The following is a 23,715-nucleotide window of genomic DNA, read 5'->3' as shown; positions in this document are numbered from 1 at the left end:
AATACCTGTTTGTAAAAAAAAATAAGATGATTATGTTTAAGATGTGCTTTGTCCTTCATAATTGACATTTAGGTTTCTGGAGCACACCGAGCGGTTCACAGGGTGCTTTGGAGCTCATACATGGTGCCAGGGCAGCTGAGGAACTGAGAACCTCACAATTGAGGTTGACCGCATGCAGGGCCAACATTTTCATCCCTATTCTACCACTTGGGCTTGCCCATAACCAACATTTTGCAAACCTGGGAAATGTTTTATAGACTTTTTAATAAACCCAATTGTTTCTTTCAGGGGTAGATTCATATTAAACATTTACTGTAAGGCAATAAATAGAGATGTTTCTTCTTCTAAGTGCATGCATCATCCAGGAGGCATTTATCATTCTTCATTGCTATTTCTACTTTGGGTCACTTGGTTAAGAGAGTGCATATGCCTTCAAGTTGTGTTCTCTGTATTTATTTATTTGCTTTTTGGGTCACACCTGGTGATGCTCAGGGGTCACTCCTGGCTCCGCACTCAGGAGTTACATCCTGGTGGTGCTCAGGGGACCATGTGGGACGATGGGAATTGAACCCGGGCCGGCCGCGTGCAAGGCAAACGCCCTACCTGCTGTGCTATTGCTCTAGCCCCAATGCTCTCTGTATTTAACTCTCTTTCCCAGAGTGTGATCACCAGGGCCGTGTGGAATAATTATACATATATACACGTGTGTATCACTCAGCGACTGTATTCACAGCTGTGTACCGGATCGCGCAGCAGGAGGCAGTCGCTTTCCCAGGGCTCTGGGAACCCGGTCCAGCCACGCCTACAGAGCTGCCCGCCCGCGACACTTTCCCCGGAAAATCGCCGCCGACAGTCTTAGAAACCCTACACCAAAGCGCCCGTCTTTTCCTAGGGGAAGGGATGCGCCTGCGCAGGAGCCTCCAGGCTCACTCCTTCTGCGCCCGCCCGCCTCTGTTTTCCGCCTCTTTCGCTCATCCCCGGCGCTCCTGCGCTTCCCTCAGGGGTCATAACCGGGCGCCAAACGCGCGCCCGCGGGAAGGCCGGGGGCGGGGCACGGCGCGGCGCAGCGCGGCGCGGCGCGTCAGGGGCCTTCCAGGCGGAAGTCCGCAGCGTGCGGAGCCTCTGATTGGCTTTCCGGCTGGCGCCCGTCTCGGCCCCCGCGCCAGTTTCGGGCTGCTTGGCGCGGAATCGGGACGCTTCGATACCATGGCGCCCGTGCACGGAGATGATGGCGAGCTGGGGGAGAGCGGTGAGGGACGATCCTGCGTCCGGGCTGCCCCGGTCGGGAGTGTGGGGACCCTGGCATGATTGTGGGAGAATGGGGCTCGGGATTTTGGGGGGGGTCTCTTGGATTTTTGCCTAGGGAGGTGCTCATCCGGGTGGCCTGACTAGTCTTTTGGGGAGGGGGGCGCGGACGTTGATCGTCTAGGGCTGGGACCCCCCCTGGCGGACCGGAATTCCTTGCAGGGGGCTTTGCGCCGGACAATCCCGAGCTGAACTCTCTCCCTATCGGTGCCGGCCTTATTTTTGGGGGGGGGGATGGGTGCGGGGGGGAGGCTGCCGCCCCTCTGTCATTGCCTGTCTCTGCACTAGCTTGCCTTTTTCATTTCTTTTGCTGAGTGGCTCCACGTGCTGGGCACGCTTTTGTCAGTCCCGGCTTCGCTGGGGGCATGGTCTTGGCCGGAAGTATTTAACTACCCCTGCCCCAGGTTAGGGAAAGACTGGGCGCCCTTCCCATTACGAGGGAAAGAACGCTCTAAGTGCTGTCACCAGATACAAATGCGTTTTGTCTTTTTAGGTAATGGGTTTCTACTTGATGCATTAACGGGTCCCCCTCCCCCCCTTTCAAATCCTATGGAAAGTTCTTCAAGTGCTGCCTGGAAATAGTGTTCACAATCTAGTCATCTCTAGTGAGGCTTCTAAAAATGCCCTGCTCAGCATTGCAGATGCCCTATATATCACTCCGTTTTCAGTGGTAATCTTTTATTTCCAAAAATAGAATACACAAATGCAAATGGCTGGCTGATTTCTGATTTTTTGAAGGTGTTCAACTAAAGTGTGACTTGACTTCAGTGAACTTCTAACTTAAAATCAGAGGGTTCACTTTTCTTCGTTCAAGCGTCACATCTCCTGTCACTCAAATTCATCACCATTAATGAGAACGGGCTTCCTAATCAGCTTCCTTTGCATTCACCTAGTTGTGAATCACAGCTTTCAATTTGTTCTTTTAGCCTTTCGTTTTTAAGACAATTTATTTTGGAGAGTCTACTAGCCTGGATTACAAATGGGATGTAGGATGCGAGTACGCGAACAGTCTCTGCCGCCCTCCATCAGTGATTGGCCTCCAAGCCCTTTCTTCACCCTAAAAACTGTACGTCATCTGTGAACATCAGGAAATCACTCTTGGGAGGATACTGTGCAATCTTGAGACCCCTCTTAACTCATGCTGTTGATTAAGTAGTTGCTGGGAACTTGTGATTGGAATTTTTACTTTCGAGCAGACAGATTGTTACCTGAATGCTATTACTTGCAGACTAGTCTGCTTCGGTGGTGGGTGGTGGTATGCCAGATGGTAATTGTGAACCAAATATTTTAACTTTCTATTTGGATTTTTCATGCTATTCTTTTTTGCTAATGAGCTTATATGAGGCATTCGAAAAAGGGAAAGCTAAACCTATTTTTCTGCTAAAGTTTTAGAACATAGGCTTGGTAATAGCAGTGCAAAGTTGAAAGGTATATAACTTATTTATGGGGGGCAGTTTGGGGCCACACACAGCAGTGCTCAGTACTTACTTCAGGCTTAGTGCTCTGGGATCTCTCCCTCCTGGTGGTGCTTGCAGGCCCATATGTGGTGCCTGGGCTTGAACCGGGGTCCGCCACATGCAAAGCTATAATTTCTTTGTTAGAAAAGGTGTCAGGGAGAGTTTAATGATTAAAAAAATCAGAGTGGTTCATTCAGTAAGATGATGGTACCATGGTCCGTAGGCTGGGCCTGGTGTTTTGCAATTGGACCACTCTCCTGTGGACTCAGGCTACTCACTGTGGCCTGGTGGTCATGTGGATGCTTGGAGGACCATGTGGTGCCTGGGATCTAACCCAGGCCTCCAGCCTGCAAAACATGGACTCCAGCCCTTGGAGCTATCTCCCCAGTCTCTGGACGTGGTTTTTTATTTTTCTGAAATTATAATGTTAAACAGTGGTGCTATATTAAGGTTTCTTTGAGCAAACAGCTTCTAGATTTTTTTTTTGCTCTCTAGAAGCTAGACATGTTACTGTTCAGTGTGGCATCCAAGCTTTATGTGTATGTTACAACCTCACGGTGCACATACACGTGAGCTTCTATATTGCTGAATATAAAGTGAACCAAGAATCTTGATTTAATTCTTATTTATCAGGTAGACATGGTTTCCTCCGTTTCACACATCAGGATCTTAAGGTTCTGTATTAGTCTCCTTGGGAAAAAGCTCCAGGCCTACAGACCCATCCCTGGGATTGCTTAGCCAAGAACAGTGATTCAGACTGCCACAGAACTGGGTTCTCAAGGAGGTTGTTGCCAGTCGTTGCCAAGGGCTTGATGTTCTTACTTATACTTTGGCGTGGCTGGCACCGCTATTCGGGCTCTCGGTCTTCCTGCAGCTCTTGCTATTCCTACACGCTTAGCCCACCTTCTTTCCTCCTGCTGCAGTGTCTGATGGAAAGTCTGCATAGGTGGTCTTGATTGCTCCAGCCGGGTGTGTCGATGCCCATACCCAAACTGCAGGGTTTTCTGGGAAGAGCATCTGCCTTATTTAGCTTCCCTAGAGGGCCATGGCTCTGCGCCCCATCAGGTCTAATAAGGCAGGGTGCGGGTCTCACAAACAAGTTTCAGGTGCCGCTTACAACCCGAGACAGCTGGTCAGTGCAGCTCAGAGACGTCACACACGGATCCCATGCCAGCTCGTAAGGCACAATGGAGTGTGCTACTTGTTCCTAATCTCCCTGTTCTCTCCTTCACTCTGCTTATGTGTGGAACTGAACTTTTAACACTGACTTTTTTGTGGTTCTTTTTTGGGGGGGAGAGGGGCACACCAGGTGGGTACTCATGACTTACCTTGACTCTGTGCTCAAGAATCATTTCTTTTTATTTTTCAATTTTATTGTCATAAAGTTGTTCACAGTAATTGATTGCATTCAATATTTCAACACCAATCCCACCACCATTACCCCTTTCCTCCACCATTATTTTGAATTTTCTCACCACCACTAAAGCCTACCCCACAGGCAGATACTAAATAATTTATTTTGTATTGGGCCGGAGCGATAGCACAGGGGGTACGACATTTGCCTTGCAAGTGGCCAACATGGCCGGCCCGAGTTCGATTCCTCCACCCTTCTCGGAGAGCCCGGGAAGCTACCGAGTATCTCACTCACACGGCAAAGCCTGGCAAGCTACCTGTGACGTATTCGATATGCCAAACACAGTAACAATTGTCACAATGGAGACGTTACTGGGCCCGCTTGAGCAACTTGATGAACAACGGGAGGACAGTGACAGTGACAGATCGCCTAGTATGAATAGTATAGGATGTCATGTGGCCGTGCACTCCTGGATATCTAAAACTTTAAATAATTGAGGTTTGGAGACATCTCTGTGGCAAGATGCTGTATTCAGAGATTCATTTGCGAGTCTCTGGATCTTGACCATTAATGCGCTTAAATGGAGCCCAGAGGCAGTTCGTGGGCATACAGTCAAGACTCCGGAAAGGTGGGGAGATGGGGAGGAACAGCCTATACACACCTCCATGTGGCCTGGAGTTTTCAGTCACTGGTCCCACGTACCTGAGTTTTCCTTCCAGAGGTTTGTGGCCACAGAGGTTCATCTGGAGTAGGCGGAGAGAGATGCCTGCTTCAAGGTCACTCCTGACAGGCTCAGGGGACCCTTGGGGTGCTGAAGATCAAACCCTGGTCAGCCACATACAAGGCCACCACCCTACTCAACTGTATACTATCTCTCCAGTCCCTCTATACTGACTTTTTGTTTCTAAATACACTTTGCGGTTTCATCCCTTGGTTTTTGCGTATGCTACTTGTTACCATGAAGTGCAGTTTCCTCACTCCGGTAGTGAAATTCTCCTCCTCTCTCTCTTTTTTTATAAAGTTTTCTTTTTTTTAAAAAATTTTTGGCTTTCGGATCACACCTGGCGATGCTCAGGGCTTATTCTTGACTCTGGGGGACTATATGGGATGCCAGGGATCGAACCTGTGTTGACTGTGCAAAGCAAACACCCTAACAGCTGTACTACTGCTCCTGCCCCTTCTCCTCCTCTCTTTTGATCTCTGGGAAACTGCCCTCCTGAAGTCTTCCCTCATTTTCCAGGCATCGGTAAGTTTCTGGAGCACCGTGATTTTTGTCCTCTTACCTTCCTCATGCTGATGCAATGGTGGGAGCCTCAGGTTCTTTCAATTTCCTTGAGTGTGAGCCCCTTGGGGACAGGCAGCTGTCTCAATTGATCTTTTCTCCAGAACCCTGTGACGTGCCGCATTGTCGCTTTGTGCAGAAAGCACGCTGAGGGATGTCTAGATTTTGCCAGGCTAATCTACTAACGGACTTGGGCATCATGAAGGAGATACACTCAGGCCAGCTTTTCTCTCTCTGTGGTCATGTTTAGTAATCAGGCAGACCTTTTTTTCTGTAAGCCTGCTCTTGAGTTTTCAGGCTCATTTGAGTGACACCCAAGATTTTGTGGCTGTCATCATTAAGTACCTGCATTCCTTAATTTTTGCTTAATGCCTTTTTGAAAATGTATTTAAAAGTCAAATGTGAAAGTCAAACAATAGACTAAGATGTTACAGAGATTCCATTTTCAGAAAGCTGGGGAAAAAATAAGATATCTAATTATGCTTCACCTTTAAGATAGAATTTTCAGCAGTCTATTGCCAGCATTTGGTACATGTTCTTTAAATTGCATCTTCTATTTCAGTCAAACACTTAGTCAAACAGCTTAATGTTGTTATGAACATTCAAGTAGGGCTGGAGCTTTTAGGATGCCTCTTATCAATACTCCTTTTTTATGCCTACTCCTTTTAATAAAATAATTAGCACGAAATACAATAAAATACTCAACTTCACAGACATAGATGGCAATTGTGCTGAGCTTAAATTTGTGGCTGGCAGGCAGTGCTGTCTCCCTTGGTTATTCATCTGCTGCTATGTGAAAGTCTTAATTTTGTGGATGAAATCTTTTCAAAATATGTATGAGGTGGTCGGTTTATAATGACCAAAAGCATGAATAATTCAGAAGTCAAATTACTGTGAAGACCCCTTGTACTGCAGTAACTTTTGATAATATATTTTATTTTTTGATCTTTGGGCTGTGCTCAGGGTTTCCTTCTGGCTCTCTGCTCAGTGATCATTTTTTGTGGGCCCTTGGGGACCATTTAGGGTATTAGGGATGGAACCCGGGTTGGCTGTGTGCAAAGAAAGTGCCCTATATGCTGTATTCTCTCTCTGGTCCCTTGAAGTACATTTTAATCTTTTTGTTTTGGGGCCATGCCCAGCAGTGCTCAGGGCTTATTCCTGGCTCTGCTCCCAAGTATCACTCCTGGCGGGCTTGGGGGACTCTACAGGGTGCAGGGGATCAATCCTGGGTGAGGTGTGTGCAAGGCAAATGACCTACTCTCTGTACTATCACTCCAGCCCCTATACTTTAACCTTTGTAAATTTTCACCATCATCCTAAAATGGCACGGCCAACTGATGAGGTCCTGTAATCAGTCATGAATCAAGACTTGACTCAGCACCATATTTGTTAAATTCTCATATTTTCCAATTTATTCCTCCCTTGAAATGCCAATACTTTAAGTGAAACTGTGGTAGGGTGGGCATTCTTGACATTAGAGTTAGAACGTATTTTAGGCAAGTTCTCTGAGCATGTGGGCGGGCTATTTCTTTCTGTGTTTTGTGGCTATCAGATCCTCCAGTATTTTGCAAAGAACAGATGCTCCTTAGAGCCTTTTCAGTGTTGGTTAATGGAATACAAATGAATTGTCCTTTTACAATTCACTGGCCTATCGCTTGTCCCTTTTAATGGGAAGAATTTGGACAGTCTTTGATCCCCCATCTTCCTGCTGAATAAGCGCTTGAATCTGAGGAAGCAAGTAGCCAGCTGCTATACTTATGTTTGAGGGCTACATCCAACTGTGCTCAGGACTTACCCTGACTCTGTGCTCATGGATCACTTCTCGTGGGGCTGGGAGGACCATATGGGGTACCGGGGATCGAACCTGGGTCGGCCACATGCAAGGCAAGCACCCTACATGCTATATTAACGTTCCAGTCCTGCTTTAGTTATTTGTTGCAGTGGATCTTAGAGAAAATTGCTGGAGGCACAAGAGCTGTAGATTTGTTCCTGAGCTTCCTGAATTATATACGTTATAAAATATCATTTGAATAGCAGTGAAATTGTGGTACTATTGGCTAGAAACTTTTTTTTTTGTTTTTGTGAGATGATTGACAGTTGAAAAATCTCATGTAAATTTTGTTTTTTCAGCTTTGTCAGATTCCGAGAATCTTGTGACTTCTAGATCCCGGCGAGAAAAGAAAACAAAGAAGGGACGCCAGGAAGCTTTAGAAAGACTGAAAAGGGCCAAAGCTGGTGAGAAGTATAAATATGAAGTAAGTATCCATTTATTCTGCTCTTTTTCTTCTGCTTTCTCTGATTCAAGACTGGTAGGTAGTTTTCATGTCACCCTTATCTGAAACTTCTACCTGTCATTGATTAAGTTTTCTTCCCCAAGTTTGCTGGAATAGTTCTTTCTTAGTATCAAACGTGTATGGACATGAGGTAGATGCACTGATTACAGAGCTTACTCGACTCTTAACATTGCTGTACATTTTTTTATAGATGCTTTTAAAATTCTCACTGCAAATAGCTTCAAACTTACTCAGCTCATTGCATTTATGTTGAGTTCGACGGCTTTACTGGAGGTACATAGAGATGCTTTTACTTTATTCTTAAGTATGGAGCAGTCTAGTTAAGCACTGCTGCTCCCTGGAGAGAATTGTTCTTCCCGGACTCAGTTGTGTGTGGGAGCAGCGGTGGAGACTTGGGCCTTGTTTCTGCTGTGCTCCATGTGTAAGATGGACTGTGAAACCCTCTTCTCCTTTTCTTCTTCACTCTAGTGTTTCCGGTCAGGAGGGGACCTAGAGTGGCCACCACCCACACAACTTCTTGTGTTTCCTAAGAATGGCATCAGTGCTTTTTCAGGCAAAGGATTAAGTAATGGGAAGGACCCGGAATGATGGGGCAGTGCATTGGGCATTGGCCTTGCATGCAACCTTCCTGGGTTCGATCCCTGGCACCTGGAGTGCAGAGTCTCAGCCCTTAAGCATTTCTGGGTGTGGCCCAAACTCCCCCTCCCCCCAAAGAAAAGAAAAGAAAAATCATAAAACTGCTTATGTCATTTTGTAATGGTTCCACCCCCCAGCAGCTGACACAGTTTTAAGTGTTTTTTAACAACTATTTTTAATTATTATTATTATTATTATTATTATTATTATTGTTTGCTTTTTGGGTCACACCTGGCGATGCACAGGGGTTACTCCTGGCTCTGCACTCAGGAATTACTCCTGGCAGTGCTCGGGTGGACCATATGGGATGCTGGGAATCGAACCTGGGTCAGCCGTGTGCAAGGCAAACACCCTACCCGCTGTGCTATCACTCCAGCCCCGCAAAGAAATTTTAATGACAGTATTTCTCTGGAGAGTTCTGTGGGGGATATTTCAAGTGTAAACACCGTGATGGGTTTTCCTTCACACACCGATCACCCCTGGCTCTAGTCCCTGTTGAGCAGGAGCAGTGTTCTGACTGGACAGAGTGAAAATGCGTGTTGACTCCAAAGGCTTTTGGAAATTAGTTTTGTGGTGTGGTTGGAGAACGTGTGAGTCACTTGTGTCCAGGGCAGCATTCAGTCTTCACAGAAAGGTTGAAGCCCGCTGGCCTGCTGCTGGAGTTCTAGCTGCTCATTGGCGGCCTGCTCTGCAGACAGGTGCTGGTGATGCTCAGGGCTTCCTCCTGGCTCTCTGCTCAGGGAGAGAGCCACTTGGCACTCCTGGGCTTTAGGAGTGCAAAGGTTGAAGAAGGCTGCTTTAGCGGACTGGAACCAACAAAGATAATCTTGACAATTTCCTCTCCCTCCCCAAGAAAATTGTACCAACAGTAATATTAATTGGACTAATTTCTATTTGCCTTGTCAAAAGCCTCATGCGGGGACCCGGGAGATAGTACATAACGTGGGGCACTTGCCTTGCACGCAGCTGGCCCAGGCTCCATCCTCAAGCCCCACCAGGAGTGATCCCTGAATGCAGAGCTATGAGTGAGCCCTGAACACAGCTGGGTGTGCACCCCCCCAAAATATTTCTAATGTACCTATAGCCTGGTGTATTTTTGTGCCAGGTTGTTGCTCAGTGATAAAGCATATGTTTGTTTTGCTCATTTTTGGAGGGAGGAGAATGGGGTGATTTTTTAAAAAATTATATTGGATAGGCGGAACAGTTAAATAAAATTGTCGCCTATTTGTAGGTCACCATCAGCTAGTGGCGAGGGAGATGGCACACCTTACAGGTTTTGGGAGAGACCAGCCTACAAATTAGAAGTGAACAATCCCCAAAGCTGCTAATGAAGAATTGGCTATAATTCAGTTTGTTTTTTTTTATGGAGTAGATGAGTAATTGATGGTGTGACAAGTGTATTATGCTAATGGAATCATTTAATATCTTATGTGAACACCCACCTAAAAGGAATACTAAGTTAATTGATGTCTATTTAAGGAAAACCCTGTAGTGGTGTTGAATGTCAGAACTCATGATGTGGTTGCAGCTACTCCTTCAGGCTGCCTTTCCAGTCTCAGTTGAATCATTTTCCCTTCTGAATTGTTTAATGCTTTCACTTCATCTGAAGCTTTCTCAAACTGGTGTGATGGCAGGTGGAGGACTTCACAAACGTGTATGAAGAAGTCGATGAAGAGCAGTATTCAAAGCTGGTTCAGGCCCGTCAGGATGATGACTGGATCGTGGATGATGGTATGTGGGAAGCAAGTGCGGGCCGGACACCCTGCTTCATCCTTTTTTTAAAAAAAATAGAATCACTGTGAGCTACAGTTACAAAGCTTTCATGTTGAGTTTCAGTCATACAATGATCAAACACCCATCCCTCCACCAGTGTTCATTTGCCACCACCAAGATCCCCAGTATCACTCCCTCTCCCCATCACTCCCTCCCCCTGCCTCTATGGCAGACAATTTCCCTCTTATTCTCTCTCTGCTTTGGGGAATTATGATGTGCCATACAGATACTGAGAGGCCATCACATTTGGTCCTTTATCTACTTTTCAGCACACATCTCCCGTCCCGAGTGATCCCTCCAACCATCATTGACTTAGTGATCCCTTCTCTATCCCAGCTACCTTCTCCCCCAGTTCATGAGGCAGGCTTCCACCTGTGGAGCGATCTTCCTGGTCCTTGTCTCTACTGTTCTTGGGCATTAGTCTCATATTATGTTATTTTATATTCCACAGGTGAGTCCTGCTTCATCCTTGACAGATTTTCAGGGGCTGGGATTGCTGCTTCACGTGGGCAGATATAAAGCACTCTTGAGATCATCATGCTTTGGCTTTTACTCCTACACATTATTTGAGGGTATAGGAGCAAGAGCTGATTTGGGAGGGGGCGGTGATTTAGTTGATTTGGTGGGGGGTGCATTTTGTAGAATATAAATCCATATCTCAAGTCATAATGTATGGGGCTGGAGAGATAGTACAGTGGAGAAGGTGCTTGCCTTGTATGAGGCTGACCCAGGTTCGATCCCCAGCACCCTGTAACGTCCCCTGAGCCGTGCCAGGAGTGATTTCTGAGTACGCTTGGGTGTGGACCAACCCCCTACCTCCAACGTAGTATAAATCTCCCACAAAATGATGATGAATTGGCAGGAGGGATGCTCTCCTGGGGTGTCCGTGGGTATTGTGGGAACAGGATGGTTGTGAGTCTTATGCATGGCTGCGGGCGTGAGAGGTGGCCTGGGTAGTGGAAGGCACTATTGGAAGGTGGACCCTAATACCCAGTGGCTGCTGTGGGAAGCCACTTATTCCTGTTCAGAGGCTGGGGTTTCTTGGGTTCATGAATACTAACTACAGGAAGAGGTGTAGACTTGTGCTTTTTCGAATTTGTTGATGCGGGGGGCGGGGGGCTAGTGTGTGGGTGTCCCAGTAGCAATGCTCAGGGGACCCGGGAGCCCCCCCCCCCCCCCCCGTGGCTGAATGACCAAAGTCCAAGGACGTGGTCCTGCTTGGACCCTGCAATGCTGGGACCACTTGACCTCTAGGCCCACACTGGGTGCTGCTTGGAGCGGGGGGATCACAGGGTCAGGAGCGAGAGGTTGGGGACATTGTCCGTCTGCAACCCTGGGGTAAAGAACTTTGTAAATCACGGTGTCTAAACTTTCTTGAAAAAAAAAATGCAAGGCTGTCTGGATGGGTTTAAATAGGTTTTTGATTTTGGGGGCATGGATATCAGCCACTCATAGAAAATTGATCTCCATATTAAATTTTTGTTCCTGCAGATGGTGTTGGCTACGTGGAGGATGGCAGGGAGATTTTTGACGATGACCTGGACGACAATGCCCTTGATTATCATGAGAAAGGTACCCACATGTTGTGTTCAGGAGAGTGCTCATTTCCGAGCGTCAGGATTGCCATTTGCAATGACTTGGCACCTTGACACAGTTTCCTTTGAGGGGAAAGGACCATTGTATGTAAAGAATATGTTCTAAAAGTGAGAGAAGCATAGCTTTGTAGAAAATTACACGTAAAAAAAAGCCAAAACAACGCTGGGAAATGAAGCATCTATTATCCGAGGAATTTGGTCTTTCACTTATTTTGAAATTTGTACTTCCGTGGTCATTTTAAACTTGGTGAATTTGAGGGCTCCGACAATAAGAGATGGTTTTTGAGTCCTTCTGAATTGATGCACTTAGAAGTTTTCTCTTTGATAATACTACAGTGCAATAATCAGGTTTAGAATGTAATCAGCTGGCTTTGTTTAATTGAAATAAAAAATGATGTGAATGAATGTGTTAGATTTTCTTAGCTACATATCATTGACAAATTTTTTGAGTAAATAAGCCTGATTTCATTCCTGTTGAAAGAGAAGGGGGGAAATTCTCTTCAGTATTTGCCTTTTTATTTAGTTCATTATTGCCATCCATGTTAGGCCATGGGTCAGCAATTTGTGGCCCACTTGAAGCAGTTTTATTTTTAAGTACCTTTATTGAGATGTAATTCACATACGCAATTCACCCATCCAAAGCGTCCATTTCAAGGGTGTTGAGTCTTGAAGTTGTGCAGCCATCACTACAATTAGTTTCATCAGTTTCTCCTTTTTATTACTCCCCAAAGGAAAGCGTGCCTTTTTTTTTTTTTTTGGATTTTGGTTTTTGATCTACATCCGGTGATGCTTGAGAGTTACTTCTCTGCACTCAGGAATTACTCCTGGCAGTGCTCAGGGCACTGTATGGGATTCCTGGTGATTGAATCCTTGTTGGCTGCATTCAGGGCAAGCACCCTGCCGCTGAGCTGTCGCTCTGGTCCCAGAAGGTGCACTTTTCGTGGCCTTCTTTCTTCCAGCTAAGAATGGTTTTTACATTTTGTAAAAGGTTTGAAAACTGAATGTCTGCAGAGCATATAACTGCACAAGAGCAATATACTTGCCTATAATTTGCAGGTCGTTAGTATTTTACAATACCTATGTGCTTGCTTCCTTTTCTCCTCCCTCTAGGCAATGTCAGGGGACCATGTGGTACCCAGGATTGAATCCTGCCATATCTCTAACCCCTCAGAGACAGAGATTATTTTTTGATACTTCACCTCTACATTCTTCAGCAGTGACCTGCTAAGCCCCAGTACCGTGTTCACGATACTAATACCGTGTCCAAATTGAGAGTTTCACTGTGACCCCAGTGCAGTTTTTTCCTATAATTTTTGTTTTGGAGCCATGCCCAGTGGTTGGTGCACAGGGGCTGCGCCTGGCACTGTGCTTGGGGGTCACTCCCAGTAATGCCGAGCATTGAACCTGGGCCTCCGGCGAGCAGAGCATGCGCTCAGCTCTGAGCTGTCTCGCCAGCCTGGCTGTTTTCGCAGGATGTCTCAGGAGGCTGCAAGGCCACTCCCAACTTCTTGGCCAATTGTTCTGGCTGTTCTTTGTGAGGGCCTGGGGACATACCAGGGTGCCCGGGTCCTCTAGGCCCAGAGCTGAGGGTGCTTGGGCGGGCAAGAGCTACAGACGATCCAGTCAAGCAGGTTGCATGCCATCACCCACCCTTCCCCTTGGTCCCTAGCAATCGTTTCATTCTTGTGGAGGCCACACCCTGCAATAGTTGGGGACCCGTGGCTAATCCCAGTGGGGTTTAGGGGCCATGTGGTACTAGGGCTCCAGGGCCTCACATGTGTCAGTGCTGTACCATGTGAGCCATGCCCTGTCCCTGGAGCTGTGTGTTAACACGCAGTCCACTTTAGTTTCCTGCTCTCCACACCAGCCCTCCTGTCCTTGTCTGATCTTGAATGACATGTTAATTTATTTATTATTTTTGCTTTTGGGGTTGGAGGCATCCCCAGCAGTACTTGGGGGCGTCTTGGCTTTGTGCTTTGGAGGTCACTTCTGGTGGTGCTCGGGTCCCCATGCAGTGCTGGGGATTGAACCTGGCCTCCAGACCTGGACCCTGTTGTCTTCCTTCCATGAATCGTGGTTCTTTTCACTGGACTTCAGTGTTCATGTTGGGGGTATCGGAATGATTTCATTGCTTCTGGGGTATAATGAAAAAAATGTCTACTTCCTGTGTATTGAATTCATACTGCTACATTATATTCAAATCCAGTTCCACAGAGTTCTATATCTTTCCCAGTTCTGTATTTGAATCTGTCTTCAGCCTCAGTGATAGCCTCTGTAAAGGATAGTAACTTTTTTTAGAATATTAAAATTACTAAGTTACTAAGCTTTCCAAACATTTTTTTCTACAGAAAACTTGTAGTTTCCGAGGCTGGAGAGATAGCACAGCAGGTAGGGCATTTGCCTTGCACGTGGCTGACCCCGGTTCGATTTTCCCAGCATGCCATAGGGTCTCTGAGCACCGCCAGGGGTAATTCCTGAGTGCAGAGCCAGGAGTAACCCCTGTGCATCGCTGGGTGTGACCCAAAAAGCAAAATAAAAATTTATAGTTTCCTTTTTTTTTACCCTGCCATGGATCAAACTCAGGGCCTCACACATGCCAGACATGTGCTCTATAGTGGAACCACTCTAGTCCATAACATTTGTAATTTCTTTTCAGGTTTTTTTTGTTTTTGTTTTTGTGTTTGGGCCCACATGGCAGTGCTCAGGGGCTACTCTTGGTTTGATGTTCAAGAAGAATTGAACCTGGGTTTCTTGCATGCAGAGCAGGACTTAGTCCATTAACGTCTCTCTAGGCCTCTTTACAGTTTTTTTTTTTGTCTTTGACATGTATCCCAGTAAGGGTGTGTAATCAGTGTTGTGCTTAGAAGGATACAGGAAGTGGTTCTTTCCTGTGTGCTGTATTACCAGTTCACTGCACATTGTGTTGCCATCATTTTTGGTTGCATTCAAATGTAGATTTCTAAAGAAATGCTTTTAACTTTATTTTTGGATCTTCTAAACTATTACCATAATTTTAAAAGTCAGATGGGGTGGGACAAAGAGACAGTAGAGGGGTTGGGGTGCTTGCCTTCTGTCTCACCAACCTTGGTTTGAATCCCCAGCACAACATCTGGGTCCTCAAGTTCTGCTGGAGGTACTCCTGAGCACTTCTGGCTGTGGCCCAAAAGCCAAAAAAAAAAAAGTGGGCCCGGGGATAAATCAGACAACCCACCTTGCAGGCACAAGGCTGAGAGTTCGCATTCCACCCTGGGCACCGTTCCACGTGCTGTGGGTGATCGAGGCTGCACTGCTGTTTGGGATTCTCTCTGGCACATCGCAGCCAAGTGTATTCAAGCACTGGAACTGAAGTGCGCTCCCCAGAAGAGCCCACAATAATGTTTGAGGCGCGGGGCCCCTGTAGCGATAACACCAAAAAAGGGGATGAGGCAGATGAAAAAATGTTATCCAGATGATACCTGACAATACTTGAATAAATCAAACTCTCATTCCTGGAGGCCTCCAGGGCTGTATTGGACATTGTTTCGATCTGTCTCTATAGGTAGACTTTTTTTTTTTTTTTTGGCTCTTTGGGTCACACCCGGCGATGCTCAGGGTTTACTCCTGGCTTTGCACTCAGGAATTTCTCCTGGCAATGAGCAAGGAACCATAGGGGATGCTGGGAATCGAACCTGGGTCGGCTGCATGCAAGGCAAATGCCCTACGCGCTGTACTATCACTCCAGCTCCAACAGGTCGACATTTTTATCAGTCTGTGATCATTTATTTGTTTTCTTCAGAGAAAAATAAGGATATGCATGCCGTCCGTTTCCTGTGGGTTGTTCCTGATTGATGTGTTGAGTTGGCATGTGTGGCCCGCTGTCCTGGCTCCCACGCGCCTGTGCAGTGTGGCGCTGCCACGCCCTGCTCCCCGCCCGTCACTCCCTGTCTATTCCCAGCACTGTGAGTGCAGGGAGAAGGGGTTAGAATGAGCAAACCTTTTTTTTTCCTTCTCCCTGGAAGGGGGGAGGCCTGTGTCAGAATTCTGGTTATGTGGATACTTGGCTGTCCTCTTCCATGATTTGGGTTACCTACCTGGACACTAGGTTCGGTGGCTGTACATCGGGACGTTGGTCTGGACAGGGAGCAATCTTGCCAGGTGGAAATGCTGGATTCAGTCCTCGGTGCAGAGGTTTGCAGGATTTGTTGAAGAAACTTTCTGTGATCATATTGTCTCCCTCCAATAGAATATCAGCGAAGTGAATGACTATCTGGGGGCAGGCATTTTTAATTTATTTTTAATTTTTTAATTTATTTTTTGCTTTTTTGAACCCACCCAGCAATGCTCAGGGTGATGCTCCTGGCTCTGCACTCAGGAATTACTCCTGATGGTGCTTGGGGGACCATATGGGTTGCCGGGGATTGAACCCAGGTCGGCTGGCGTACAAGGCAAACACCCCACCTGTTGTGCTATTGCTTCAGCCCCTGCAATTAAAGGTTTAGAAGCGATCGTAGGGTTTTGCCAAGTAAAAGGTATGCTCTTTCTGGAATGGATCCCGTCCCTGGGGTATTTTCAGATAGTGGAGACAATATCAGCTAGTTCCAAAACATTAAGCCCTGGTGAAGAAAGATCAGCAAGAAAAGGAGTAAAGCAAATCAAACCAGAAACACTAAGTGGGTGAATTTCTACTTAAATATTCACTTCCGATTTTCCTCTTTCTTTTTGTCCTTCTAAGTTCTACTAACCTACAATGGCAAGAATACAACCTTCTTATGAAGATTTCCTTGCTCTTCAAACTTTGTTTAACCTTTTTACTGATACCCTTTCTTAATTAGAACCCACATTTTGAATATTAAACATTCTGACCATTACTGATCTGTTCTCAGACTTCTTTAAATGATCTTAGAAAATTAGCACTGCACTTTCCACTGTCCTCCCATTGTTCATCGATTTGCTCGAGCGGGCACCAGTAACATCTCCATTGTGAGACTTGTTGTTACTGTTTTTGGCATATTGAATACCCCACAGGAAGCTTGCCAGACTCTGCCATGCTTGCTAGGCTCTGCAGTGCGGGTGGGATACTCTCGGTAACTTGCTGGCTTCTCCGAGAGGGATGAAGGAATCAAACCTGGGTTGGCCGCTTGCAAGGAAAACGCCCTACCCGCTGTGCTATTGCTCCACCCTCTTAGAAAATTAATGTTGAATTAATATTGAAAAATACATTTTTGAGCCATACCTGGCAATGCTCCGGGGTTTCTCCTAGCTCTGCGCTCAGGAAATTACTCATGGTGGAATTACTCATAGTGGTGCTTGGGGGACCACATGGGATGCTGGGGGTCGAACCCGGTTGGCTCTGTGCAAGGCAAGCACCCTACCCGCTGTATTATAGCTCCAACCCTGAAAAAGACATTTTCAATGTGGAACAACGTATATAACAAATTTTTTTCAACAGCGATAGTAGATTAACAGTTTGAAATCATGACCATTAACTAATTCCAAGCATTTTATTCCTAACCAGAAACCCAGATTTCACTAAACAGTCATTCATCCAGTCTTCTTTTCCCTAATCTCTGGCAACTACTCATTTGCTTTTCTGCTGCTCTGAACTTATCTATTTTGAATAATTAAGATACCTGAAACCATATGGTACTTTAGTTGGTGTCCAGCCTCTTTGATTTTGCATAGTTCTTTCAGCTCATTCATACTATAACACCTGTCACTGTTTTCCATCCTTTTTATAGTCAAGTAATGTTCCAGTGTGTGCATAAAGCACAAGGTCGTGCCATTTGTCTGTCAGTTGGCATTTGGGTTCTTTTCACTCTTTGGTTCCTTTGAATTGTGTGGCTGCGGGCATTCCTGGGCAAGTTTTTACTTGAACAACTTTGCTTTTCATTTGTTTTTCTGCCACACTTGGCTATCTTTGCGGACTGCTTCTGCCTCTGCTGGGGGCTGTTCCCCATGGTGCTTCGGAGATTAGCCTCAGTCTCCTGCATGCTGTGCATCTGCTCTAGCCTTCTGAGTGCCGGTTTTCAATTTATTTGGATCTCTCCCTGGTAATGGGAATGGGTGTATGTATTTTAAAAATTTTCTAACACGAGTTTTATAGAAAATTGTGTCCTTTGTATTCTTTTCACTTAATAAGATTCTTAGGGGCTGTAGAGATAGTACAGTGGGAAGGACACTGATCCCTGACCACAGGAGTGATGCTTGGGGCATCACATGGGGTGCCGGGGATCAAACCCGGGTTGGCCATGTGCAAGGCAGGTGCCTTGCTGTACTATAGCTCCACATTTGGTCCCTCAAGCACCACCAGGAGTGATCCTTGAGCACAGAGCTAGGAGTAAGCTCTGAGCACCACTGGATATGGCCCAATTCTCTTTCCCAACTATTTATGAATGTATTTTTTATGTGAACCAAATGTTTGGTTTTTGCCTACATTCCTTTTGAGTTTGGGAGCTTCCTTTTAATATCAGGGGAGTTTTTTCTCAAGAAAACTTGTCCTCTGTCTGCAGAAGATTTTGTAAAGTTCTTTTTCTGTTTAGTCATTAATTTGTCTCTGGTTTAATTAAATTGATAATGTCTTAATTTTCTTGCAAATGGATCTTGAATCACAGACTCTCCCCACACTAGAATTACAAAGAACTTTGCCTCTCTTTTGTTTTATTTTGGGGCCACATGTGGCAGTGCTCAGGGCTTACTCCTCACTCTGTGCCCAGGGATCACTCCTGGAAGTACTCAGGAGATCATATCTGGTGCTGGGGAATCGAACCCGGGTCAGCCACATATAAGGCAAGCGCCTTGTCTCCTATACTATGTCAATAATCTGAAATTGCCTTTTTAAAAAAAGTGTTTATTAGTGAAACACCATGAGGTACAGTTGTAGACTTACAAATTTTTGTGCTTGGGTTTCAGTTATACAATGATCGAGTACCCATCCCTCCACCAGTGCCCATTCTCCACCACCATGGGTCCCAGTATCCCTCCCACCCCCCATCCCCCCCAACCCACCCTGCCTCTGTGGCAGGACATTCCCTTTTGTGCTCTGTCTCCCCTTTTGGGTGTTGTGGTTTGCAAAAGAGGCCTTGAGTGGCAATCATGTTTGGTCTGTAGTCCACTTTCAGCATGCTTCTCCCATCCTGGGAGGATCTTCCCAACACCCTTTGTTTGGTGCTCCGTTCGCTATCTGAGCTCCCTTTTCCCCTAGCATGTGTGGTTGACCTCCAAGCCATGGAGCAGAATTCCTGGTACTAATCTCGGCCACTCTTGGGTGTTAGTCCTCTATTTTGTTACTTTATGTTCCCCAGATGAGTGCAATCATTCTATGTCTGTCCCTCTCTTTCTGACTCATTTCGCTTAACACGATACTTTCCACGTAGTACCACTTGTATGTAAATGAAATTGCCTTTTTAATTAAAATAAATGAATGCTTTCTTTTTAAAAATAATTTTTATTTATTTATTTTTTAGCTATGCCAGGCGTGGCTCAGGCGCTACTCCTGGCTCAGTGCTTGGGAGGATTGCTCCTGGAGGTGTTTGGGGACCATATGGTGCCACTGAATCAACTTGGGTGGGTCCCCCATGTTTTGCCTTTTTTTGATAAAGGGCAATACCCAGTGGTCCAGGACCACTTGACTAGGACATGTGGGTATCAGGGTTCAATGTTTGACCATATTCCTGGGCCACCAAGGCAATGAATACCTAGTGGTTTGGGTGACCAAGTTGTTTCAGGGATGGGTTCTCATGCATGCCAGGCAGGTGCTCCATCCCTTTGAGCCATTATTCCTATTCACTTTTGAAAATTTTTTTATCCAATCCACTTGGTGTTTATGCTGGTTTACCTCTTCACAGCAAGTGGCTGATAGTACTTTTTAAAAGTCCGTTTTTCCCTCAGTGTTGGCTGAATCCATGTGTATTGCATGTTCAATTTCTAGACATAATTGGTTCTTTTTCTTTTTTTTTGGTAAAGCAAGATAGTTTTTGTTGAAATTTATTTAGAAAGATGTGAGGGGAGAGAAAGAGAGATTGTGTTCAAGAGAAAACACAGGCTTCTCCAGAGTGGAAATAAAGCCAGCATAGAAACCTAGAGGCATGCACGTGAGACCCGGGGGATGAAGCTCAAGCCTCATTCTTTTCCTTAACTCTTCCGTTTGGTGTGTGTATTCTTCTGCCACTGCCACATTATTTTAACTATTCACTGGCAGTGTTTTTTTCCAGAGGTAGGGCATTGATTTGGGCCACACCTAGCTATGCTAAGGTCTTACTCCTGGCTCTGTATTGAGAGATCATCCCCGGACGTTCTCAGGGGACCATATGGGGTACCAGGGATCAAATCCCAGTGTATCGTGCAAGGCAAGTGCCTTACCTATTGTATTATCTTTATGGCTCCTTGCTCTAGGAACTTTTATCATGAAATTTTTATTTAGGAACTTGATTTGCAGTCATGACCATACTGGGTTTTCAGGCATACAATATTCCAGCACCAGTACTATCACCAGTGTTAACTTCCCTCTACCAGTGTCCCCCAAGGCCCCCCCCCCAGTCTGCCTCCTTAATTGGCACATTTTTTTTGATTCTGTAGCATTATCTAGACTTTTATTTTTTTAAATTTTTTGCCAGCATTTTTTTCCTTAAATTTTTATTAGTGAAACACCATGAGGTACAGTTGTAGACTTACAGATTTTTGTGCTTGGGTTTCAGTTATACAGTGATCGAATACCCATCCCTCCACCAGTGCCCATTTTACCACCAACAATCCCAGTATCCCTTCCACCCCCCAACCCCCAAACAACCCTACCTCAGTGGCAGGGCATTCCCTTTTGTTATCTCTCTCCTTTTGAGTGGCACATTTTTTTTAAGGTTAATCATTGTAGTTTGAGTCCCATGCTTCAGTACAGATGTTTAGATATATACATTTACTACACCTTTATGCCACCAATGTGCCTGGGGCCCCTGCCCTCTGCATCCTTCATCCTTGATTTCTCTCCTTCCCTGTTCTCATCTCTATAATCTAGGGTCAAGGGTTTATTTACCCCACTTTGGTACCTGGTGTTTCTTTGCCAGGTTATTCTATAGATATAAGTGAGATCATACAATATTTTTCTTTGCACTTCACTTAACATGGTATCCTCCAGTTCTATCAGAGTTGCAGCACATTGTGTGATTTTTATCCTTGCAACTGCATAGTATTCCATTGTGTCTAGACACTATATCCAGTCACTTCCTGTTGGGCACCTTGGTTGATTCCATATCCTAGCTGTTATGCTGAGTGCTGCAGTGAATAGTGGTGTGTGTATGTCCTTTAGAATGTTTTTGTGTCCTTGGGATAGATACCAAGAAATGGAATTTCAGAGTCATATGGTAGCTCTATTCTCATTTTTCAGAGAAACGTCCATACTGTTTTCCATTGTGGTTGAACTAGATAGCATTTCCATGTCTGGATGAGAGTTCATTCCTTTTTCTTCATGCCCTCACCAAATAGAGTTTTCCCAGTCTTCTTTTCTTTCTTTTTTTTTTATATGTGCCATTCTCACTGGTGTGACATGAAATCTTGTCTTGACTTGTATTTTCTTGATAAGTGATAATGTGCATTTTTCATGCGCCTATTGGCCATTTATATGTCTTTTTCAGAGAAGTTCACTTCCTCTCCCCATTTTTGATAGGGTTTGTTTCTTTTTGATTTTTGTGAGTTCTTTATCTTGAATATTAATTTGTTGTGTAATGTGTTGAGTGCAAATATTTTTTCCCATTCAGTTGGATCTTTTAGTTTTAGTCCATGTTTCTTCAGCTGTGTAGAAACAGTTTAAAGTCCCATTTGTTTGTTTTCCTTTTGTTGACTACCAGTGGAGCCATATCATTAAAAAACACCTCTGAATTTCAAATCTTGGAGCATTTTATTTTTTCAGTGTATTTTTATATAGTCTGGTCTATTTTTATATTGTGAGGTCTTTGATTCACTGTAAAAATTTTTTTGGTTTGTTTTTGGGCCACACCTGGTAATCCTCAGGGCTTGCTCCTGGCTGTGTGCTCAGTGATCACTCCTGAAAGGCCTGCAGGATCATAAAGGGTGCCAGGGATCCAACCCAATGATCTCTGTGCAAAGTCAACACCCTACTTGCTGCACTATCACTCTGACCCCTGAATTGACTTTTTCAAAGTATGATAATGGGATTCAGTTTCATATTTTTACATCTGGCTATCCAGTTTCCTCAGCATCATTTATTGAAGAGACTATCATTACTTCACTTCGCCTCTTTTCCAAAAATTATTGGAACAGATATACGGGGGTTTGTCTTTGGGTATTTAATTCTAACTCATTGTCAGAAAGCCTGTTCTTAGTCCAGAACCATGCTGTTTTAATTACTGTAGCTTTATAGTATAGTTTCTTATTAGGTGATGAGATACCTTCCATTGAATTGGGTTTAAAGTTTTTATATATCTTTCTGGTTTTTTGGGCCACACCCAGCTGTGCCCAGGTCTTACTCTTGGTTCTGCACTCATTTTAAATATTGTACAATATTTCTTTTATCTTTTTACCACTTGATCCTCTTCAACTGTTTCTTCTACCTCACTGTCTGCCTCTGGTAAACCACTCTCTGTTGTCTGGATGTATGAGCTTGATTTTGTTGGGCTATTTGGATTCCCAGTATCAGGGATCAAACTGTATTTGACTTTGTCTGATTCATTTCATTTAGCATCATGACCTCAATGCTCATTCATGTTGTCACAAATGGCAATTTCCTTTATTATGCTTGAGTAACATTTCATTATATGTAGACCACAATTTCTTTATGCATTCATCCATTGATGGACATTTAGCTTGTTTTCATACCTTGGCTTTAAAAGGATTTAAAAGCTTTTTATTAACACTCACAGTTGTTATTATACAATTAACCCCTTTTAACTCATTCTGATATTTAACTGGTGTCTCATCAGTTTTTATAATATTTGCCCCAAGTTTTCATGTATTAAGTTGGTGTTAAAGATTCTCCCATGTATATCTCTTACAAAGTCTCATGTTTTTTTGAATTGTTAACATTTTTCTTCCACAGTTTTCTTATACAGGGCTGGAAAGATAACAGAATTAGGTGAGTGCTTACCTTGTGCACAGTTAACCCCGGGTTCGACCTCTGGCACCACGTACTGATCGCCCTGAGCACAGCCAGGAGTGATCCCCTGAATACAGAGCCAGGAATAAGTCCTGAGCACTGCTGGGTGTGATTCAAAAATCAAAATAAAATAAAACAAAATAAAATTTTGTTACATGTAGACCACATCCACATCGACAGAGAAGAAAGTAACTTAAGCTTTTGAGTTTTGAGTTTTGAGTTTTGTTGAGGCATGTTTCTGAATAATTTCTACTTCTTACAGGAAAAGAGGGTAAAGTACTCCATACAGACAAGAGGAAGGTAAAGAAGGCTGCCGTGACAAAACCGAACAATATCAAATCGATGTTCATTGCTAGTGCTGTGAAGAAAGCCGCAGATGTGAGTTTCATTTTTTTTAACGTTCTGTCCTTTGTGAAGACAGTGAAATATTTGATTAGATGTAATAAGTGCTCAGTATATTTGAGCCCAGATAGTTGAGTAATCGTTTTCCAATTTCAGTCACTTAAGTTGGGTGGGTGTACATGAAGTGGTTGGAGCATGAAATTAAAAAAAAAAGAAAATAGGGGCTGGAGCAACAGCACAGTGGGTAGGGCGTTTGCCTTGCACGCAGCCGACCTAGGTTCGGTTCCCAGCATCCCATATGGTCCCCTGAGCATTACTAGGAGTAATTCCTGAGTGCATGAACCAGGAGTAACTCCTGTGCATTGCTGGGTGTGACCCAAAAAGAAAAAAAAAAGAAAATAGAACAGAAAAGCTAAACTGTCAATTTAAATTTCAGTGAAAAGCAGGAGCTGCTTGGAATGAGGCCTAAACTAGTTCAGGGGAACTCAGTTTCGGGGTTATGTGTACACAGATGGTCATCGAGTTCTGTGACTTGTGGCTGAGTACCCAGAGGAATGGAGTGGGAGGTGGGGTACTGGCTGGCTAGGTGCTTCCTTT

General features: G+C 44.8%; 1 protein-coding gene across 1 annotated transcript in view; it reads left to right on the top strand.

Moving 5' to 3' along the window:
• The first annotated feature begins 1,145 nt into the window (after nucleotides 1–1,145).
• The window catches only part of POLA1 (DNA polymerase alpha 1, catalytic subunit), a 341,043-nt gene continuing 318,473 nt past the window's right edge, over nucleotides 1,146–23,715 (top strand). The window contains exons 1-5 of the mRNA XM_056131121.1: nucleotides 1,146–1,249; nucleotides 7,529–7,653; nucleotides 9,963–10,059; nucleotides 11,593–11,673; nucleotides 23,039–23,154. Of these exons, the coding sequence (XP_055987096.1) occupies nucleotides 1,207–1,249; nucleotides 7,529–7,653; nucleotides 9,963–10,059; nucleotides 11,593–11,673; nucleotides 23,039–23,154 (462 nt within the window). The 5' untranslated portion in view covers nucleotides 1,146–1,206. The remainder of the gene's footprint in view (nucleotides 1,250–7,528; nucleotides 7,654–9,962; nucleotides 10,060–11,592; nucleotides 11,674–23,038; nucleotides 23,155–23,715) is intronic.

Source organism: Sorex fumeus, unplaced genomic scaffold (genome assembly GCF_029834395.1).
Source record: "Sorex fumeus unplaced genomic scaffold, SorFum_2.1 ptg000086l, whole genome shotgun sequence".
NCBI lineage: Eukaryota > Metazoa > Chordata > Mammalia > Eulipotyphla > Soricidae > Sorex > Sorex fumeus.
This window is presented reverse-complemented; position numbering and strand designations above follow the sequence as displayed.